Source organism: Chrysemys picta, chromosome 2, assembly GCF_011386835.1.
Source record: "Chrysemys picta bellii isolate R12L10 chromosome 2, ASM1138683v2, whole genome shotgun sequence".
NCBI lineage: Eukaryota > Metazoa > Chordata > Testudines > Emydidae > Chrysemys > Chrysemys picta.
Genome location: NC_088792.1, coordinates 14,116,642 through 14,135,156, shown reverse-complemented (window position 1 = coordinate 14,135,156; position 18,515 = coordinate 14,116,642). Strand labels below are relative to the sequence as shown.

Sequence of the window (18,515 nt, the reverse complement as noted above, 5' to 3'; positions counted from 1 at the left end):
AAATCCATTAACAACTGAGCAGGGCTCAGATATCTCAACAGGGGCTGAATAAGTTCCTACGACAGAAGTATGGATTTCCAGCACTTCTGTTTGGGCTGTGTCATAGTCTTCCAAGAGACCTGTCAGGCTATTTCAGTCTAAACAGTCCCATTCCTCCTGGGGATGCCCCCATCTATCATCCTAAACAGTATCAGAGGGGTAGCCGTGTTAGTCTGAATCTGTAAAAAGCAACAGAGGGTCCTGTGGCACCTTTGAGACTAACAGAAGTACTGGGAGCATAAGCTTTCGTGGGTGAGAACCTCACTTCTTCAGATGCAAGTAATGGAAATCTCCAGAGGCAGGTATATATCAGTGTGGAGATGACGAGGTTAGTTCAATCAGGGAGGATGAGGTGCTCTGCTAGCAGTTGAGGTGTGAACACCAAGGGAGGAGAAACTGTTTCTGTAGTTGGATAGCCATTCACAGTCTTTGTTTAATCCTGATCTGATGGTGTCAAATTTGCAAATGAACTGGAGCTCAGCAGTTTCTCTTTGGAGTCTGGTCCTGAAGTTTTTTTGCTGTAAGATGGCAACCTTTACATCTGCTATTGTGTGGCCAGGGAGGTTGAAGTGTTCTCCTACAGGTTTTTGTATATTGCCATTCCTGATATCTGACTTGTGTCCATTTATCCTCTTGCGTAGTGACTGTCCAGTTTGGCCAATGTACATAGCAGAGGGGCATTGCTGGCATATGATGGCATATATAACATTGGTGGACGTGCAGGTGAATGAGCCGGTGATGTTGTAGCTGATCTGGTTAGGTCCAGTGATGGTGTTGCTGGTGTAGATATGTGGGCAGAGTTGGCATCGAGGTTTGTTGCATGGGTTGGTTCCTGAGTTAGAGTTGTTATGGTGCGGTGCGTGGTTGCTGGTGAGAATATGCTTAAGGTTGGCAGGTTGTCTGTGGGCGAGGACTGGCCTGCCTCCCAAGGTCTGTGAAAGTGAGGGATCATTGTCCAGGATGGGTTGTAGATCATTGATGATGCGTTGGAGAGGTTTAAGCTGAGGACTGTAGGTGATGGCCAGTGGAGTTCTGTTGGTTTCTCTTCTGGGCCTGTCTTGTAGCAGGAGGCTTCTGGGTACACGTCTGGCTCTGTTGATTTGTTTCTTTATTTCCTTGTGTGGGTATCGTAGTTTTGAGAATGCTTGGTGAAGATCTTGTAGGTGTTGGTCTCTGTCTGAGGGGTTGGAGCAGATGCGATTGTACCTCAGTGCTTGGCTGTAGACGATGGATCGTGTGGTGTGACCGGGGTGGAAGCTGGAGGCATGAAGGTAGGCGTAGCGGTCGGTGGGTTTTCGGTATAGGGTGGTGTTAATGTGGCCATCGCTTATTTGTACGGTGGTGTCCAGGAAGTGGACCTCCCGTGTAGATTGGTCCAGGCTGAGGTTGATGGTGGGGTGGAAGCTGTTGAAAGCATGGTGGAATTCTTCCAGGGCCTCCTTCCCATGGGTCCAGATGATGAAGATGTCATCAATATAGCGTAGGTAGAGAAGGGGCATGAGTGGACGGGAGCTGAGGAAGCGTTGTTCCAGGTCAGCCATAAAAATGTTGGCATATTGTGGGGCCATGCGGGTGCCCATAGCGGTGCCACTGGTCTGGAGGTATATATTGTCACCAAATTTAAAATAATTGTGCGTGAGGATAAAGTCACAGAGCTCAGCAATAAGTTGTGCTGTGTCATCATCAGGGATACTGTTCCTGACAGCTTGTATTCCATCTGTATGTGGGATGTTTGTGTAGAGAGCCTCTACATCCATGGTGGCTAGGATGGTGTTTTCTGGGAGGTCACCAATGCATTGTAGTTTCCTCAGGAAATCTGTGGTGTCACGGAGATAGCTGGGAGTGCTGGTGGCGTAGGGTCTGAGTAGGGAGTCCACATATCCAGACAGTCCTTCAGTGAGAGTGCCAATGCCCGAGATGATGGGGCGTCCAGGATTTCCAGGTTTGTGGATCTTAGGTAGTAGATAGAATAACCCCGGTCGGGGCTCTAAGGGTATGTTGATTTGTTCCTGTGTTAGTGTAGGGAGTGTCCTGAGTAGATGGTGTAGTTTCTTAGTGTATTCCTCAGTGGGATCTGAGGAAAGCGGCCTGTAGAATTGGGTATTGGAGAGTTGTCTGGCAGCCTCCTTCTGGTAGTCAGACCTGTTCATGATGACAACAGCACCTCCTTTATCAGCCTCTTTGATGATAATGTCAGGGTGGTTTCTGAGGCTGTGGATGGCATTGCGTTCTGCACGACTTAGGTTATGAGGCAAGCGATGTCGTTTTTCCACAATTTCTGCCTGTGCACGTCGGCGGAAGCATTCTATGTATAGGTCCAGACTGTCATTTCGACCCTCAGGAGGAGTCCATGTGGAGTCCTAAACAGTTCCTCTTCCTTCCTGGTGTAAGCTCTGCCTACGCGGCGTGATGCTCGGTCCCTCTCTTAGTGACGGCTAGGCCAGTTAGCAATTGATCAGCTGGTTGCAGGTTTGGCTAACGGAGGGGTGTCTTTCAGTTCCGGCAGCAGGGGCTCGTACACTAAGATCCAGAGATCCCAGGTGTGACCCTCATCACCGACCACCCGCCTAGGGGCATCAGCGTTCTGGAGTCAAAGTCGTTATTACCTCATAAATAATCAGGCTGCCCTTAAAGATGGCAAGGAAGTGCTGAGGCTCCCTGCCCATCGTCACTCGAACCTGCACCGGCTCATTCCCGTACTTTTTGTCCAGCTCCACGGCGTTGAATGCGCAGGCAGTGATTTCATCCACGGACGCATGGCGGCCCTAGGATCGAAGGAGAGATACCTGGTATCGCCGGTCAGGAGATGCTAAGCGCATGGAATGTTTCATGGTTACAAACAGCCCCAGGCACTCAAACATAATGAGGCAGGACCCCAACAAGACATGAGATTTTAAAAATAATCCATGTGGGATTCTTTTGATTTGGTTTTTGGTCTTGGAGCCTTTAGGGTTCATGTTTTCATGAGGGATAGAAAATATTTTTTAAAAAAAGTGAAAGCCGAGATTCCCGTTCCCGTGACTCACGCCCTGGGGCTGGGAAGAACATCATGAAGTATTGCAAGATTCGCTATCAAATCACGAGAGTCAGCAACACTGCCACTGCGGGTTATGGCAGTGGAGAAAAACCACAGGCCTGAGTCTCCGCTTCCTTGCATCTTGTATCATGTACCCCTCTGCAAAGCGAGGGTGCCTGCAGCCATTTCTGGGGTGGAGCGTGGCAGCCGGCCACATGCTCTGCATTCACTTGGCGCACAAGCAAAGGGTTACACAAGGTGCGAAGTCCGCCAGGTCTGCCAGATTTATGAAGAGTGTGCGCGCGTCGAGGAATGGTAATTCTTTTGGGCCAATCCTTGCTGTTGCTTTGACAAAATGGAGGTCAGTCAAGTGAAACCCTCTGCCCCATCTGCCAGAGGAAAACATCTGTAGTCCTCTCAGGCCTGGGACAGAACAGAACATTTCCTGATGGACAGCATGGTGGTGAATGCTATACCTCCAAAGGGTAGCGTGCCCCACCCCTTTCCAAGCTCTACCATGCTTTTCAGCAGCCTCTGATTGTCTCAGGGCAGCAGTGTGTTTATGGCTTCCTTTCAGACAGCCTCCGCTGGGCTCGCATTCTGAGGAACTGCAGTAGAAGCCGGTGCTGCCACTCGCAGCCTGATTCGATCATACCCTTCAGTGCAGGGCCGGCTCTGGCTTTTTGGCCGCCCCAAGCGAAAAACAAACAAACAAACAAAAAAACCAGTGATCTGTGCGCCGGAGCGCGGGTGCAGGGGGACCGGCTAGTGGGGGGAGGAGGGGGAAGGAGCGGGCGGGAGAGAGAGAGATGGGGGGCGGCCAGGGCTACAGCGGGGCGCTGCCACGCGGCCCCTCCCACCACGCCGTCTGCCGCGAGGGCTCCACTCCGGTCGGCGGGGAGGGAAGGACGCGGGCTGCCCTGCCGAGCTTGCTGCAGGGTGCTCCCGTCCTCCGCGCCGCCGCCCCCTACAGGGCGGCCGGAGTGGAACAACAACAACAAAAAAGCAACCGTGCCACCCTAGGATTGGGCAGAATGCCGCCTCGAACAATCTGCCGCCCCAAGCACCAGCTTGCTCGGCTGGTGCCTGGAGCCAGCCCTGCTTCAGTGAAGCATGCTAGTCCTCTATGCGTAAGGATGCAGAAGGTCCCACCACTGGCTCAACTGGGGTTCAAAAGAGCAGGACAGAGCAAAGATGCTAGGCTTTCCAAAGAGCGAGTGAGCGTTTGGGGGTTGGGTTATTTTTGTATTTTCTTCAGTTCTGAGCTTCTATCAATTATATCCAGCCCTTTCCTGCTTGCCTTTTACTTACTTGCCACATATAGATAATGTAATGAGTTCTGCCCGAGGTCAGGTACGTATAGAGGACCAGGTAACAATCTCCTCCGTAGAACTGCCCGTAAGTCCTGGGATCCACTGGTTGCATGTGCAGATCCTCAATCCTCCACACCTGCATAGAAACTGCCGGGTCAGAAAGGTGGATTTTGCACGTGCAAACGTGAGCGTGTGTAAATATACCCAAGCCACTTCTTCGGGGGCCCACTGAAGTTCAGGCCTGTAGGCTCTATATCAAATGCCCACTTCACCGCTGGGTTACTCCAGTTTTGGCTGCGTGAGTCCACGGATTTCCTCAGCCCATTCTATCAGCGTGTTCTCGGCTGCTAACAACGCGCAGTGCCTTACCTGAGCTAGACGAACAAACCTGCTGACTCCTTTGCATCACTGATGCAAAGACCATAGGGGAAGATGTCCCTCCTCCCCCCAAAGAATATCTGGGGGAGAGGGGATTTATAATAGCTCTTCTGAAAAGTCACAGCATTCTGGGAGTTCGTTCTGGTTGCAGCCACACTGGCTTAGGGCAGATCTGCACAGCAGCTGTATGTAAAAATGGCCGAGGCTTGGAAATATGCCAAGGACTGCAACCCACGTAAGAGAAAAGTGATTTGGAAAGTGATTGCTCACCTCAACTTTCCCGGAGGCATCATCTGCCATTCTCTGTTCTGCAGCTAGCTCTGGTCTGGCATGTAACTGAGAGACATCGAATTTCACTTGCTCCACCTTGGCTGTACACATATGCAGAATACATGTTAACCAAACCGTATGAACATACAGGTTAAGTACTGTAAAGTGTCCCATATTTACACACAATTATAACATACATGAGAAAAATCCTGGCTTGTAATGATCTGAAAACCATCATATCATGAGTAAGTAGACAACAAATCCTGCATGTTGACAGGGGTTAGACTAGATGACCCTTGTGATCCCTTCTAAACCTATGGTTCTATGATTTAAAGTACAGGTCTATTGTTAATGGAGCTTGGGTGTTCTATTGTTGACCTCCTAAGAGGCCAATAATAATAGAATTACTCAATCACATTGTATATTCAAAAAGTACACCCTGATTGGCTCCAATGAGTTCCATTCAAAGTATTATTCACCTAGAGTGACCAGACAGCAATTGTGAAAAATCGGGACAGGGGGTGGGGGTGGGGGAAGGGGAAGGGAATAGGCACCTATATAAGTTAAAGTCCCAAATATCGGGACTGTACCTATAAAATTGGGACATCTGGTCACCCTATATTCACCTCCTAAACAAACAATTCATGATAATTTCCTCCTTTTAAATGTTATTTTCAAAAGGAAAATGGTTAAATTTCTGGAGGTAATGACGGAGGGGTGGGGCGGAGGGGAGACGGACAATGATGAAGACATCCAATATCTATGTAACTACGCATATTCACTTCACGTTTCTGTCAACATCCAGGTCTGTTGTCCCTCAGCTCAACATTTTCCCTTTTGGAACAATACGCCGTAACATTCACCTCAACAAAAGCCAGTGAGCCAAATTCTGCTCACGCTTATACTAGTGTAAATCCAGAACAAGCCCATTAACTTCAGTGGAGTCATAGATTTATGCCAGTATAAATGAAAGCAGATTTTCATCTAAAATCTGCTTATTAGATTCATAGTTACTGATTTCTGAAGTTAAAAGGGTTTTTTTTTTGGTAAATATTTGTCATTCGTTTCCTAACGGATTTCTTGATTGCCACAATTTACATTTGACATGGCTGATGGTTTGGCTATTTTATTATGTAAGCGTACAGTATCAGCAATTTTTGTTATTGCTAAATTGCTGAATCCTTTCTATTTTACCAAAGAAGATGGAAGATATGTGGTTATGGAAGAATGGGCAATCAGGCTTTAAAGGTACTGAAGTTTGAAACAATCAGTGTAAAAGATATTCTTTGGGCATCATTTTTCATAAGGAAAGCAGACAGAACTCAAAATCAATGACAATAAAGCACGCTAAATGTCAGCCACTGCTGGCTTGGAGGATTCACAGATTCCAAGGCCAGAAGGGACCATTGTGATCATCTGGTCTGGCCTCCTTTATAATGCAGGCCAGAGACCTTCCCCCAAATAATTCCCAGAGCATCTCTTTCAAAAACATCCGATCTTGATTCTAAAATAATCAGTGATGGAGAAGCCACCATGACCCTACGTAAATTATTCCAATGGTTAATTACTCTCACTGTTAAAAACTTACACCTTATTTCCAGTCTGAATTTCTCTAGCTACAACTTCCAGCCGTTGGATCATGGTAGACCTTTCTCTGCTAGATTGATGAGCTCATTATCAAATATTTGTTCCCCATGGAGGTACTTATTGGCTGTAATAAAGTCATCCCTTAACTTTCTCTTTGTTAAGCTAAATAGATTGAGCTCCGGGAATCTATAGCTATAAGGCATGTTGTCTAATCCTTTAATTATTCTTATGGCTCTTCTCTGAACCCTCTCCAATTTATCAGCATCATTCTTGATGATCTCACCAATCTTGCTAGTTGTGTAGACTTTGCCAAGCCCTTGAGTTTCCTCCTTTTCTGTCCACCTCTTGAAGAGCTGTTTAAACATTGCCGACTCTGCGCCGTCATTCACCACTTCCACGTTGGTGGTAGCAGAATAACCCTTGGCTTGGATAAAACCCTGTGGCGGGGATTCCAAAAGGACTTCACTTAGCTCATACCAATCTCTGTACAGAAGTACAACTGGACTGAATGTTGCCTGGACCTACACCAACCCCGCTGATCCAAATACCCCCAAAACCCTTAAGAGGTTTGGAATGTGAATCCCTGAGCTGGACCTAAATTTTGTAACTGGCCTTTATAATACAAGGCTGCACCAAAAATCCAGATCTAGACACCCACAAACTCTGAGATATACAATATCCAGGACTGACCAGGGCAGCATGGGCCCATGTCTGGTTAGGAATGGCCCCCCTTTCTCCCTGCTTCATAGATATATAGCGCTCCTGATGAGCCACCAGGAGTTGAGAGGAAGAATGATCCAGTGGTTTGGGTGTCAGCCTGGGGCTTGGTAGACCCAGGTTCAATTCTTTGCCCTACTACGGATTTCCTGTGTGACCTTGGGTGAGTCACTTAGCCTCTCTGTGCTGCAGTTCCTCATGTACTAACTTGTGTGAAAACTACAAACTGCCTTGTCTTCGGTAGGATTTCACTTCAAGTCAGCGAACTCATGAATACACCGTCTTCCCCAGTGAAGACAAAGCCCTAAACCCCGTAGGCTACTTTGAAAATGTCAACTACAAATTCATTTAAGGCCTATTCTAAAACCCACTGAAGTCAGTGGAAAGACTCTTCGTGGACTGGGCTCTTAGGCACATAAATAAGTGGCCTCATCCCCCACAGCTCCCATTTAATTCATCCAAGCATGACAATGTTGGTTTAAGTCCATTATTACTATATTGTCTTCAGTTAATATGCGAGAAAACAGGTCAGCTCCCATCAATCAATGCTCCATTGTAATGATCAGCAACATCCAGGATAGCTCTTAGCTACTTCCCCTAGCAGATTGTTTTAAATACAGGACTCACCACAGCTCGGCTGAATGCTGCTCTCTTTTCCTCCTTGCTGGAGTCTTTTCCTCTCCAAACATAGATCTTAAAACCACCTTGGTCTAAAATGTGACAGTCCTGAAGTGAAACAAAGGAAATAGATCGATCAAAAATTCTGCTGGGGCCAGGTTTCTCCCCTTATCCAAAGTGTCACCTGCACTCATGTCTAGACTAGAAAATGTTGTGCCCCTTTTCCAGCAGTGGTTCAGGTGCACGGTTGCTAGCAGCAGCGTAAGAGCTAGTATAGGCAGTTGCACTAATCCTGGAAAACGGGTGCAATGTTTTCTGCACTGGACCCAGATCAAATTGATCCTTGGAGTATCTGACACTTGTTCCAAACCCAGCAATGAGTCCTTTGCACACAGCAGCAACCGATCCATCAGTTCCCAAAAGCATGGGGTGAGATAGGGTTACCATATTTTGAGCCTCCAAAAGGAGGACACTCCACGGGGCCCCGGCCCAGCCCCGCCCACACCCCCGCCCCAACTCCGCCCCTTCCCCAAAGTCCCTGCCCCAACTCTGCCCCCTCCCCTGCTTCCCGCGAACATTTGATTCGCGGGAAGCCTGAAGCAGGTAAGGGGGGTGTGGGGGGAGGAGGCGCAGCCCAGTCTGGCCCCCCCGGCATCTCCAGCCTGGGTCGGCTCGGGCCCTGGGGTGCCGGCCCCGGGTCCGGCCCCCGGCCGAGCACCCCCGGCCCGCCCAGCACTGCCGGTCCCCGGCCCGGTCCCCGGGCCCCCGGCCGAGCACCCCCGGCCCGCTCAGCACCCGCCGGTCCCCGGCGCTCGGCCCGGCCCCGCCGACCCCGCATGTCCCGATTTTCCTGGACATGTCCGGCTTTTTGGGATTTCCCCCCGGACGGGGATTTGGAGCCCCAAAAGCCGGACATGTCCGGGAAAATCCGGACGTATGGTAACCCGAGGTGAGAGAGACTAGAAATGCAGGCCCTGAAAGTTCAACCTTCAGCCCACTGTGCTAGATTAATGAGTGGTGTTGATTTGTAGAGTGCCTGCTGGGAGCTAGAGGAGTACGAAGCCAGGCCTGACTTGGACCTGTCTTGCACCGGTGTAGGTCTGGAGTGACTTCCCTGAAGCCAGAGGAGTACACTGGTGTAAAAGGCCCGGCTCCAGGCACCAGCGCAGGAAGCAGATGCTTGGGGCGGCACGTCAGGGTCTTCGGCGGCAATTCAGCAGCGGGTCCCTCACTCCCTCTCGGAGGGAAGGACCGGCTGCCGAATTGCCGCCGAAGAATGAAGCGGCGCGGTAGAGCTGCTGCCAAAGTGCCGCCGATCTCGGCTTTATCTTTTTTTTCCTTCTTCGCCGCTTGGGGCGGCAAAAAAGCTGGAGCTGGCCCTGATGCCAGATCAGAACTAGGCCATGTGACTCTGCCTCAAATCCCTGACAGTTTAACTGCATCCTGGCACCCTACCAGGTAACAGTGACGGAGAACTGAGCTGCTTGTTTTTGAAGGAAAAGAGAAACAACCCAGAAGAACGCAGAACCTTTTCCTCAGTGCTTAATTTGTGCCAGGGCTTGGCGGGGCTGAGCCCTGGCACCTCTAGGCCTGGCAGTTCGTAGCCCTGGCACCTCTGGACCTGGCAGTTCATAGCCCCGGCACCTCTGGGCCTGGCAGTTCGTAGCCCCGGCACCTCTGGGCCTGGCAGTTCGTAGCCCCGGCACCTCTGGGCCTGGCAGTTCATAGCCCCGGCACCTCTGGGCCTGGCAGTTCATAGCCCCGGCACCTCTGGGCCTGGCAGTTCATAGCCCCGGCACCTCTGGGCCTGGCAGTTCGTAGCCCCGGCACCTCTGGGCCTGGCAGTTCGTAGCCCCGGCACCTCTGGGCCTGGCAGTTCGTAGCCCCGGCACCTCTGGGCCTGGCAGTTCATAGCCCCGGCACCTCTAGGCCTGGCAGTTCATAGCCCCGGCACCTCTAGGCCTGGCAGTTCGTAGCCCTGGCACCTCTGGACCTGGCAGTTCATAGCCCTGGCACCTCTAGGCCTGGCAGTTCATAGCCCCGGCACCTCTGGGCCTGGCAGTTCATAGCCCCGGCACCTCTGGGCCTGGCAGTTCGTAGCCCCGGCACCTCCGGGCCTGGCAGTTCATAGCCCCGGCACCTCCGGGCCTGGCACTTCATAGCCCCGGCACCTCCGGGCTTGCTGCATCCGTTATGAAAATACAAAAATTGCTTGAGCCCCGGCACCTCTTTCATTACAAATTAAGCACTATTTATCATTTCTACTCAGAGGTGACATATACATGAATCCACCCTCGATAACACCTTACGCTTCTACTGCAAGAAACAGAGGGAGGGAGGGAGGCGCGAACCCTGGTTAGTCAGAGGGGTTGGTGGCAGCTGACAGACATATTGGTTTCCCTCATGGTAACCCCCCGATCTTGCGGGCTGGTTTGTTTGAAGAAATTAGTGGGGACAAATTCACTATCATATTTTAGCCAGATCCTCCCTCATGTATACGAATATGAGCTATTCTGACAGTGCCTTGAGACACTTGATTGTTCCTTTAGCGACTGCCAAGGTCACATGTCCATGGGCGGTGAGGGCGGGCAGGTCACCATCTCTCATAGTGGCTTCAATCCACTTTCACCCATCAACCACCAAAAGCAGACCTCAGACAGCCGGTGGTTCCTTTTAAAAAGGCACCTGATAGTTTGAGATATGGAAGGTCTCTAAGGCCCAAGAGCCTCCAAGGTAGTTAGGCACCTAACTGCCATACTCCGCCTTCGTTATTATTTGTTTGATCATTTCACTTACAGGCTTCAGGCCAGGACCCAGGTACCACTATGCAGGTGCTGTGCAGGCAGGGGACAAGAAGTGACAGTTCTCATCACAAAGAGCTTACAACCTTAGCATCCCCCCCTTATTTCCCCGCACCTTACCTCGTGCTGGAGGAGATCTTGTGTGAGGGGCCGGGTGGCTATCTCCTGCACCACCAAGTTGTCGTCCTTTTCGTAGACACTAGAGGAGGCAATGGGCAGAGAAAGATTCACAGAGGGCTGCGGGAGAAGGGACTCTCCTCTTGGGGGACACTCACTCATTCCCAGGGCTTGGGTTTGGAGGCCTAGCCCAGACTTACTGGTAGAGCCGGACGTTTGCTTTCTGCAGCTCATCGGCTTTCTCATCGGGCGTGGCGGCCCCGAGCGCCCCACGTCTCTCCCCAAGCACTGTTTTCATGATCTGCATGAGGTCCGGCGAGTCCTTCTCATTGTCAATTATGCCAATCTGGGCACGGCCGCCTCTCTCGTCATCCCTGATGCTACGAGCCAGAGCCAGTCCCTGTAAGAGAGAGGTCCTGATTTAGCCAATGAAAGGACTCGCCTTTCACCTCTGTAGGTGCCGGGTCAAGACTGACTTTCAATGCTCACACAGGACATTTCAGTCCAATTTATTATCTTGGTCAATGCAGTCTGGCTGGGCAACCACAAAGGAGAATGGGGGCACGAGGCACCCAAACGATAACTCCCAGGATGCACCACAGCAGCGTTTCCAAATGGAAACGTTTCGGTTTTTAACCAAATCTTTACATTCTCTGTAGAAAGACATTTTTTGGTGATAAAAGCTATTGAGTTGAAAACCCAATTTTCCATTGAAAAACAGTTTAGACAGAACGTTTTCAAGCACCCTTGGAATTCTAGCATCCAAGGAAATCTGGACATCACCTCTCACTGCAAACTCTCCTCCTGCTGCCACGTTTCTCATGCCTGGAAATCTGCCCTGCAGCCCCTTTTGCCCCATTGCTCTTTGGGGAACCTGCCTCCTCTCCACCTCTGCTGAAAGCATCAGCTGCTCGCCTTACCCTGACCATGCTGCTACCTTCTCCATGGTGTCCCCAAGGTAGGGTTACCATACGTCTGTATTTTCCCGGACATGTCCGGTTTTTTGGTTCTTAAATCGCCACCTGGGAGGAATTTTTAAATATCTAAACATCCAGGATTTTGCCATTATTATTTTTCCCCAAAGAAGAGTTGATCATGCGAGAGAGCGCCCGCTTTTTCCCCCTAGCTCCCAGCGCATGTGCCGCAAAACAGCTGTTTTGCGCGGCTGGAGCGGGGAGGGGGAACGTGGCGCGCTTGGGGGAGGAGGCAGGGCCGGAGCAGGGATCTGGGGAAGGGGTTGGAATGGGGGCAGGGAAGGGGTGGAGTTAGGGCGGGGCCAGGGGCCCCCGTGGAGTGTCCTCTTTTTTGAATGTTCAAATATGGTAACCCTACCCCAAGGCCCAGCTCTCCGGGTGCCACAACATGCAGAAAGATGCCGCCTGCCTTTTCATACATATAAAGGGGTGCCATGAGTTCACCCACAACCTCAGGCATCTCTCCTATGCCCCCAGAACCTGGTTCATAATTGCCTCCTGGTTTTTGATGGCCTTCCATTGCATTGACAACCACAGAGAGGCAGTGTGTGGTCCAGTGGGACAGGACGCTGGATGGGAACTCAGGAATAGAACCTAGTTCTCCCTAACACTGCCACGGTCCTGCAGGATGATCATGGCCATGTCACATCACCCCTCTGTGCCTCAGTTTCCCCATCTGTAAAATGGCGATAATGATACCTTTGTAAAATATTTTGAGATCTATGGAGAAAAGCTGATACATAAGAGCTTGGTATTCTTATTTCTACTTCTGCTTTTCTTCTGCTACTTTTTCTTCTGTCACTTTGCACTAGTCCACACTACCTTCTTTTAAAACAAATTTCCCCACCCCTGAGATCACTAGTGTACATAAAGTTCCTGACTTTTTAAGCACTAGGTCACATAGACCTAAATGATGTCTAGAGAGGCTAAGTGAGTTGCTCAAGGCCACACAGAGAATCTACAGCAGAGCCAGGAACTGAACCTACATCCCCTGAACCTGTCCCATGCCATAACTGCAACACGATTCTTCCTCTCCTGTAGCAGCCGTTGATTGGAATATAGCCCTCTGATAGGGTTTTAACTACTCATCAGTGTATCACTCGTTTTGTGCCGGGGAGGCTGCTATTTTGCAATCATCATTGGTCATATTTCTCTTCATTTTTCAGGCTTTCGAAATGCCCCAAATAAATCCAATGGCGTTTTCCGCACTGACCCTGGATTTCTCCGCAATGTTGCAGTCGGGACCATTCCACTGGATCAGCACTTTCCCCAGGTCCAACAGAAACACATCCCCCTTATTGAAGCTGTCCCATGAAAGCTCCACCTGTCACGAGATAACGAAACCGAGTGTGTTACCGGGGAACAATGATCGTCAAGGAAAACTGGCTTCTGGGGAAAGAACTACACTCTGATATTAACAACATGCTTATTGTTCTCTGCAAAATCATTAAACTATTCATAACACGATCAGGGGTTTATCATTTATTATCCTGTTTGAAGGGATGGGAACACCAGGCATTTTTTAAAATTCAAGGAAGAATATGTGTGCGCACGCCCATGTGCAGATCTCCTTGTTCTTCTTTTAAAACTTCTAGTTTTCTGGTAACAGCAATAACCTCTGTGCAGGACACTGCATAGGAATAAATGATTGGCTGGGCCTACCGGCCAACAGCTTAGAATCATAGACTATCAGGGTTGGAAGAGACCTCAGGAGGTCATCTAGTCCAACCCCCTGCTTAAAGCAGGACCAACCCCAACTAAATCATCCCTGCCAGGGCTTTGTCAAGCTGGGCCTTAAAAACCTCTAAGGATGGAGATTTCACCACCTCCCTAGGTAACCCATTCCAGTGCTTCGCTACCCTCCTAATGAAATAGTTTTTCCTAATATCCAACCTAGACCTCCCCCACTGCAACTTGAGACCATTACTCCTTGTTCTGTCATCTGCCACGACTGAGAACAGCCTAACTCCATCCTCTTTGGAACCCCCCTTCAGGTAGTTGAAGGCTGCTATCAAATCCCCCTCCCCCTCATCTCTTCTCTTCTGCAGACTAAATAAGACCAGTTCCCTCAGCCTCTCCTCATAAGGCATGTGCCCAAGCCCCCTAATCATTTTTGTTGCTTTCCACTGGACTCTCTCCAACTTGTCCGCGATACTCCAGATGTGGCCTCACCAGTGCCGAATAGAGGGGAATAATCATTTCCCTCGATCTGCTGGCAATGCTCCTACTAATACAGCCCAATATGCCATTCGCCTTCTTGGCAACAAGGGCACATTGCTGACTCATATCCAGCTTCTCTCTCTAGGGTAGCAAAACCCTCTGTAAGTTATTGAACGTTGTTTATTCTGGAAGGCAGGGATTTTCAAACTGTGATGAACAATCAGTTGAGCAGAGCTGATTGGAAAATGGATTCCTCCCCCCCCCCCCCCCCATGGAAAAGTTTCAGGACTAAGAGAAAGAGCACAGTCCCTGCACCAAGGAGCTTACAGTGGTGATGAGTAATAATGCTGGTGCTTCTCAGTGCTACAGTCCCAGGTGCTTCTGTATAACAGAGCAGGGGGCTTCTATCGCGCCCCTCCCCCTAGGCCCCCCATCTGGGAGGCTCATCTATTTAAGGGTACCACATATGCAAGCCAAGGTCTCAATCCTGCATAAAGCAGCGTCAGAAGCTCTGCGTGTACTGTGTGAGTTGGCACTGATGGAGCCAATGAGACTCCTAGCACAGCATAAGGGTAAGCCTGTGTGCAAGTCTCTGAAGGATCGGGGCCTAATATTAGTGCTGAGTGGGGGAGGGAAGGGACAGCCAGGGTTACAGCAATGCAGCGGTGCGGTGAGTCAGCTTAGACATGTGCATGTCTTGGCAATCCAATGCGGTCTTAAAAATACAATAATATTATTGAATAATATGTTAATCATACATAATGATACATGATATCATCGTATGTAATAATTATTATTACAACCACCTGCAGCAGGCCCTAGGGAAATGCATATAAAAACCGGAACCATTTTTTCCTCCAGCTTCAGATGGCAAGGCTGCTACAAGATCAAGTTCATAGTTGGCTCCGTTTTAGTTGTGTAAGAAATCCATGACTTCAGCTAGAAGGATTGCAAATCTGATTCGGCTTCCACTTATACCAGTGTCACTCCATTGTCTTCAACACTGAGTGACACTGGTGTAAAGACGACGAGACTCAGGCTCTGTGTTTGCAGCCATTGCTCAGAGGGCTTGATTTGCATCTCACACCGGTGTAAGGTGTAAGTCCACTGAAATCTATGGTCAGCTGGTTCAAACTGATGATTCCAATGAAGCCAATGGTGCTGCAAGGTGATTTACACCAGTTGAGGATTTGGTCCTATTGAGTTACATGGGTGTAAAACCGAAGTGAGATCAGAATCTGACCCAGATTTTCTCGCACTGGAAAGCCATATGGTATGCCAGAGCATTAACCGACAGCATTGCTCCTATGACATTCACCATGAGTGACTAATACGAACGAATCAAGCGCTTCTGCCCTTACCTCTGTGGCTGACACATGCTTCTTCCCCTTGACATGAAGGAGGCGTCTGATGTTGTACATATTGGTCTCCACGTGCTTGAATCCTGAAGCGACGCCTCCCTTCTTGTAGCTGTTGCGTAACAGGGAATCGAGGGTTAAAATTAGAGCAGGTAAGAAAATGAGGGTTTTCCCAGGCAAATGTCAAGTTTTTGGCAAAAAAAATCAAAATCTGAAATATCCAGAAGTTTGTTTTTGAAAATGCTGCCACAGTGCCTCAGGGGAGTTGTAGTTTGTGCTCCTCGTGCTCCCATTCTCCTCGATAGGCCAGGTTCTCCGGTCAGGTTCCATCTCCCATGATGCACCATGATCTTCCCTCTTGCATCATAAGCCTCACGTGGCTGTGGTGCATCATGGGAGGTGGAGTCTATATGGCGAACCTGGCCCATAGAGGAGAATGGAATTGTGACCACTTGAAGTCTCTCTCCCATAGGCACTGCAGAAGCTTTTCGGAATTGAAATATTTCAGTTCCCAGGTGCACAGTTTTTTGATGAAAAAGCAAAAATTTCCCCCGACTCTTTTTGAAAATAGAAACCATTGTATTGAAAAAATCTAATTTTCCATCGAAAAACAGTTTTGATGGAAAAATTTTGACCACCCCTAATTAAAACAACATTCTGCAGGGACTCAGGATGCCACCCTCCTCTCCGACATAAGCTATTTGTGCTTGTGCTGTGGGACATGTGGATCACAATGTTTGACTGCAGGTCCTACTGTGACCCAAGAACCACTGAATGCCAAGGGCATATAGGGTACAAGGATCCCCTGGGTGCACTAGAAGAATGTCATGTAAGGTTTCCAATTAAACCCGGTGTCACACTGGTCGTCATAACCATTGTGAGGTGTACGTATGGATGTTGGGTAAGGAGTTACGTATATAGACTGACAATTATGTACTTAAAGTCTGTGACAAAGGGACTGGTCACCAGAAAGGTGAAAAGCAGTTGTGGTTTTTTCAGGCAAGAAATGTTTCTCTGTCTGTTTACATGTAAATTAAATATTGTACAGTTCACATCCATTTACAGTCTGAGCAAAATTCTAATCAATAGATTATGGAAACTGCAGGAAAAAACAAACCCAGCCAGGGTTTATCCTGTTTTGAAGAAAGACAATGAACTTTTGAAACTCGATCTGGGGATGCAGATGAACCCTCCCTCCCCAGTTATTCCTTCAAACTGTGACGACAAGCCATCAGCAAACTTGATCTTATGAGAAAGCAGCAACTTAGTAAAACTGGTTGAAAATGCTGGGGAAAGGAATTAGGGGAAGCTACCCTGTAGGAGACAGGGAATGTCTTTCGAGTTAACTTTAGGCTCTGGAAAGCGTGTTATGATTTTTTTCTAGGCAATCATTTCTTTCCAATATTCTTACTTTCTACCACTTGAAACTCTGTTCTTTGAAAAGTTTATCAATATATAGAGAGCTGTGTGTTAAGTAAATGGTGATGCTGAGTTGAATCTTGCAAGCTGGGCAGGGATGGTGTCCCTGGCCTCTGTTTGCCAGAAGCTGGGAATGGGTGACAGGGGATGGATCACTTGATTATCTGTTCTGTTCATTCCTCTGGGGCACCTAGCACTGGCCACAGGAGACAGGATACTGGGCTAGATGGACCTTTGGTCTAACCCAGTAGGGCCATTCTTATGTTCTTATGTGTACTATTCCTCTGGGAGTAGCAAATCTGAGGCTTGTATGAGTGCTCCATGGAACAGAGGCTGAGCACTCCAGCAGGATGGTCAGACGACTTGGAGGTTGGTATGTGCCTACTGCTAACCTGTACTGAGAGAGAGGGGCCTGGAGGGAAGTCTTGTGTTGCCAGAAACTAGTGGATTCAGGTTGCTAATACACAGCAACTGCCGGATGCTGGGACTGGACGACAGACGATGGATCACTTGATAATTGCCCTGTTCTGTTCATTCTCTTTGAAGCATCTGGCATTGGCCACTGTCAGAAGACCGGATACTGGGCTAGGTGGACCATTGGTCTGACCCAGTACGGCCGTTCTTATTTTGTTGACTGCTTCTCGTTTCTTCTTCTTAGCGTATGCGCAACATGCCTCAGGATTCATCACCGAATTTGGTCCGCTGGTTGAACCATTAGCTTCCCTGGCTCAGGCCAGGTACTGTGGGGAGTGTGACTTGAACGCTGATCCATGCTCCCCGCTTCGTGCTAAGGGCAGGTGGTAGTGAGGTGCCTCGTGACACTGGGGTACCCTTGCCCCACACCTTTGTCACAAGGCATGATGTCATTAGTTCCTTCCAACACAACTTTATGATGAAGACACAGACGCATCCCAAATCCTGAGCTGTTTTCCTGGCTTGTGGGGTGCACCAGCAAGGAGAGGATGGGTGGCATCCTCTCGTGATCACTATGCATTTTGCACAATCGCACACCTCACATGCATGTATCAGGCCTTGCACTAAGTTTCAGCAATGTGCATGCCTGCGTTGGAAAGAAAAGATGTAGCTTTGGGGTTTTATAATAGTTCTAGCCCAGTTGGTAACACACCAGTAACATAATATTTCAACTTGGTCCACAAATTTAATAATGGTTAATAAAATGGGTGCAAAATGCTATCAGCAATGTGAGGGGGAATTCAGATTTCATAGCATTTTAGCCCGGCTTTGCACAGGTATGAATAACTACACAAGGTATGAGGCAGTCCCGGAGAGAAAGGCTGGTCCAGTGGTCTAAATACATTAGAGATTGTAAAGCATTCATATACTCTGGTAATGGAGGTCACATAAGAGCCTAAAATAGAGTGACTCCAATGGAGTTACTCCTGATTACTGCCAATGTGAGATTAGAATCATGTCCTGTGCAGAGTTTGTTTTATGAAGGTCCTAACGATGTGTCCTGGTTGCCTGAAATGAGACTCAGGCCTGCGTGGGGTTTGATGAAGAGGAGGTTTAGGCCCATCCAATTTTTACCCTGCATGTACAGTAAAGATTCAAAGGATTTAGTAGAGATGGGTGCAATGTTTCCCATTCCAAAATAAAAAAACTGGGGAGAAAAATTTGAGGAAGGAGTTTATGAAAATTTCCCCTGATTTTGACCAACTATGAGGCTGGTCAACAATTTTCAGATTTTAAAATTGTGATGAATTTTTTTTGAAAATTTGGGGAAAAAA

At 48.8% G+C, this 18,515-nt stretch overlaps 1 protein-coding gene across 1 annotated transcript in view; it reads right to left on the bottom strand.

Annotated features, from left to right (window-relative positions):
• The window catches only part of VILL (villin like), a 59,188-nt gene that overhangs the window by 14,164 nt on the left and 26,509 nt on the right, over nucleotides 1-18,515 (bottom strand). The window contains exons 5-13 of the mRNA XM_005297126.4: nucleotides 15,352-15,460; nucleotides 13,044-13,154; nucleotides 11,057-11,256; nucleotides 10,860-10,938; nucleotides 7,948-8,046; nucleotides 6,887-7,040; nucleotides 5,017-5,117; nucleotides 4,367-4,504; nucleotides 2,646-2,804 (exon numbers count right to left, since the gene is read on the bottom strand). Of these exons, the coding sequence (XP_005297183.1) occupies nucleotides 2,646-2,804; nucleotides 4,367-4,504; nucleotides 5,017-5,117; nucleotides 6,887-7,040; nucleotides 7,948-8,046; nucleotides 10,860-10,938; nucleotides 11,057-11,256; nucleotides 13,044-13,154; nucleotides 15,352-15,460 (1,150 nt within the window). The remainder of the gene's footprint in view (nucleotides 1-2,645; nucleotides 2,805-4,366; nucleotides 4,505-5,016; nucleotides 5,118-6,886; nucleotides 7,041-7,947; nucleotides 8,047-10,859; nucleotides 10,939-11,056; nucleotides 11,257-13,043; nucleotides 13,155-15,351; nucleotides 15,461-18,515) is intronic.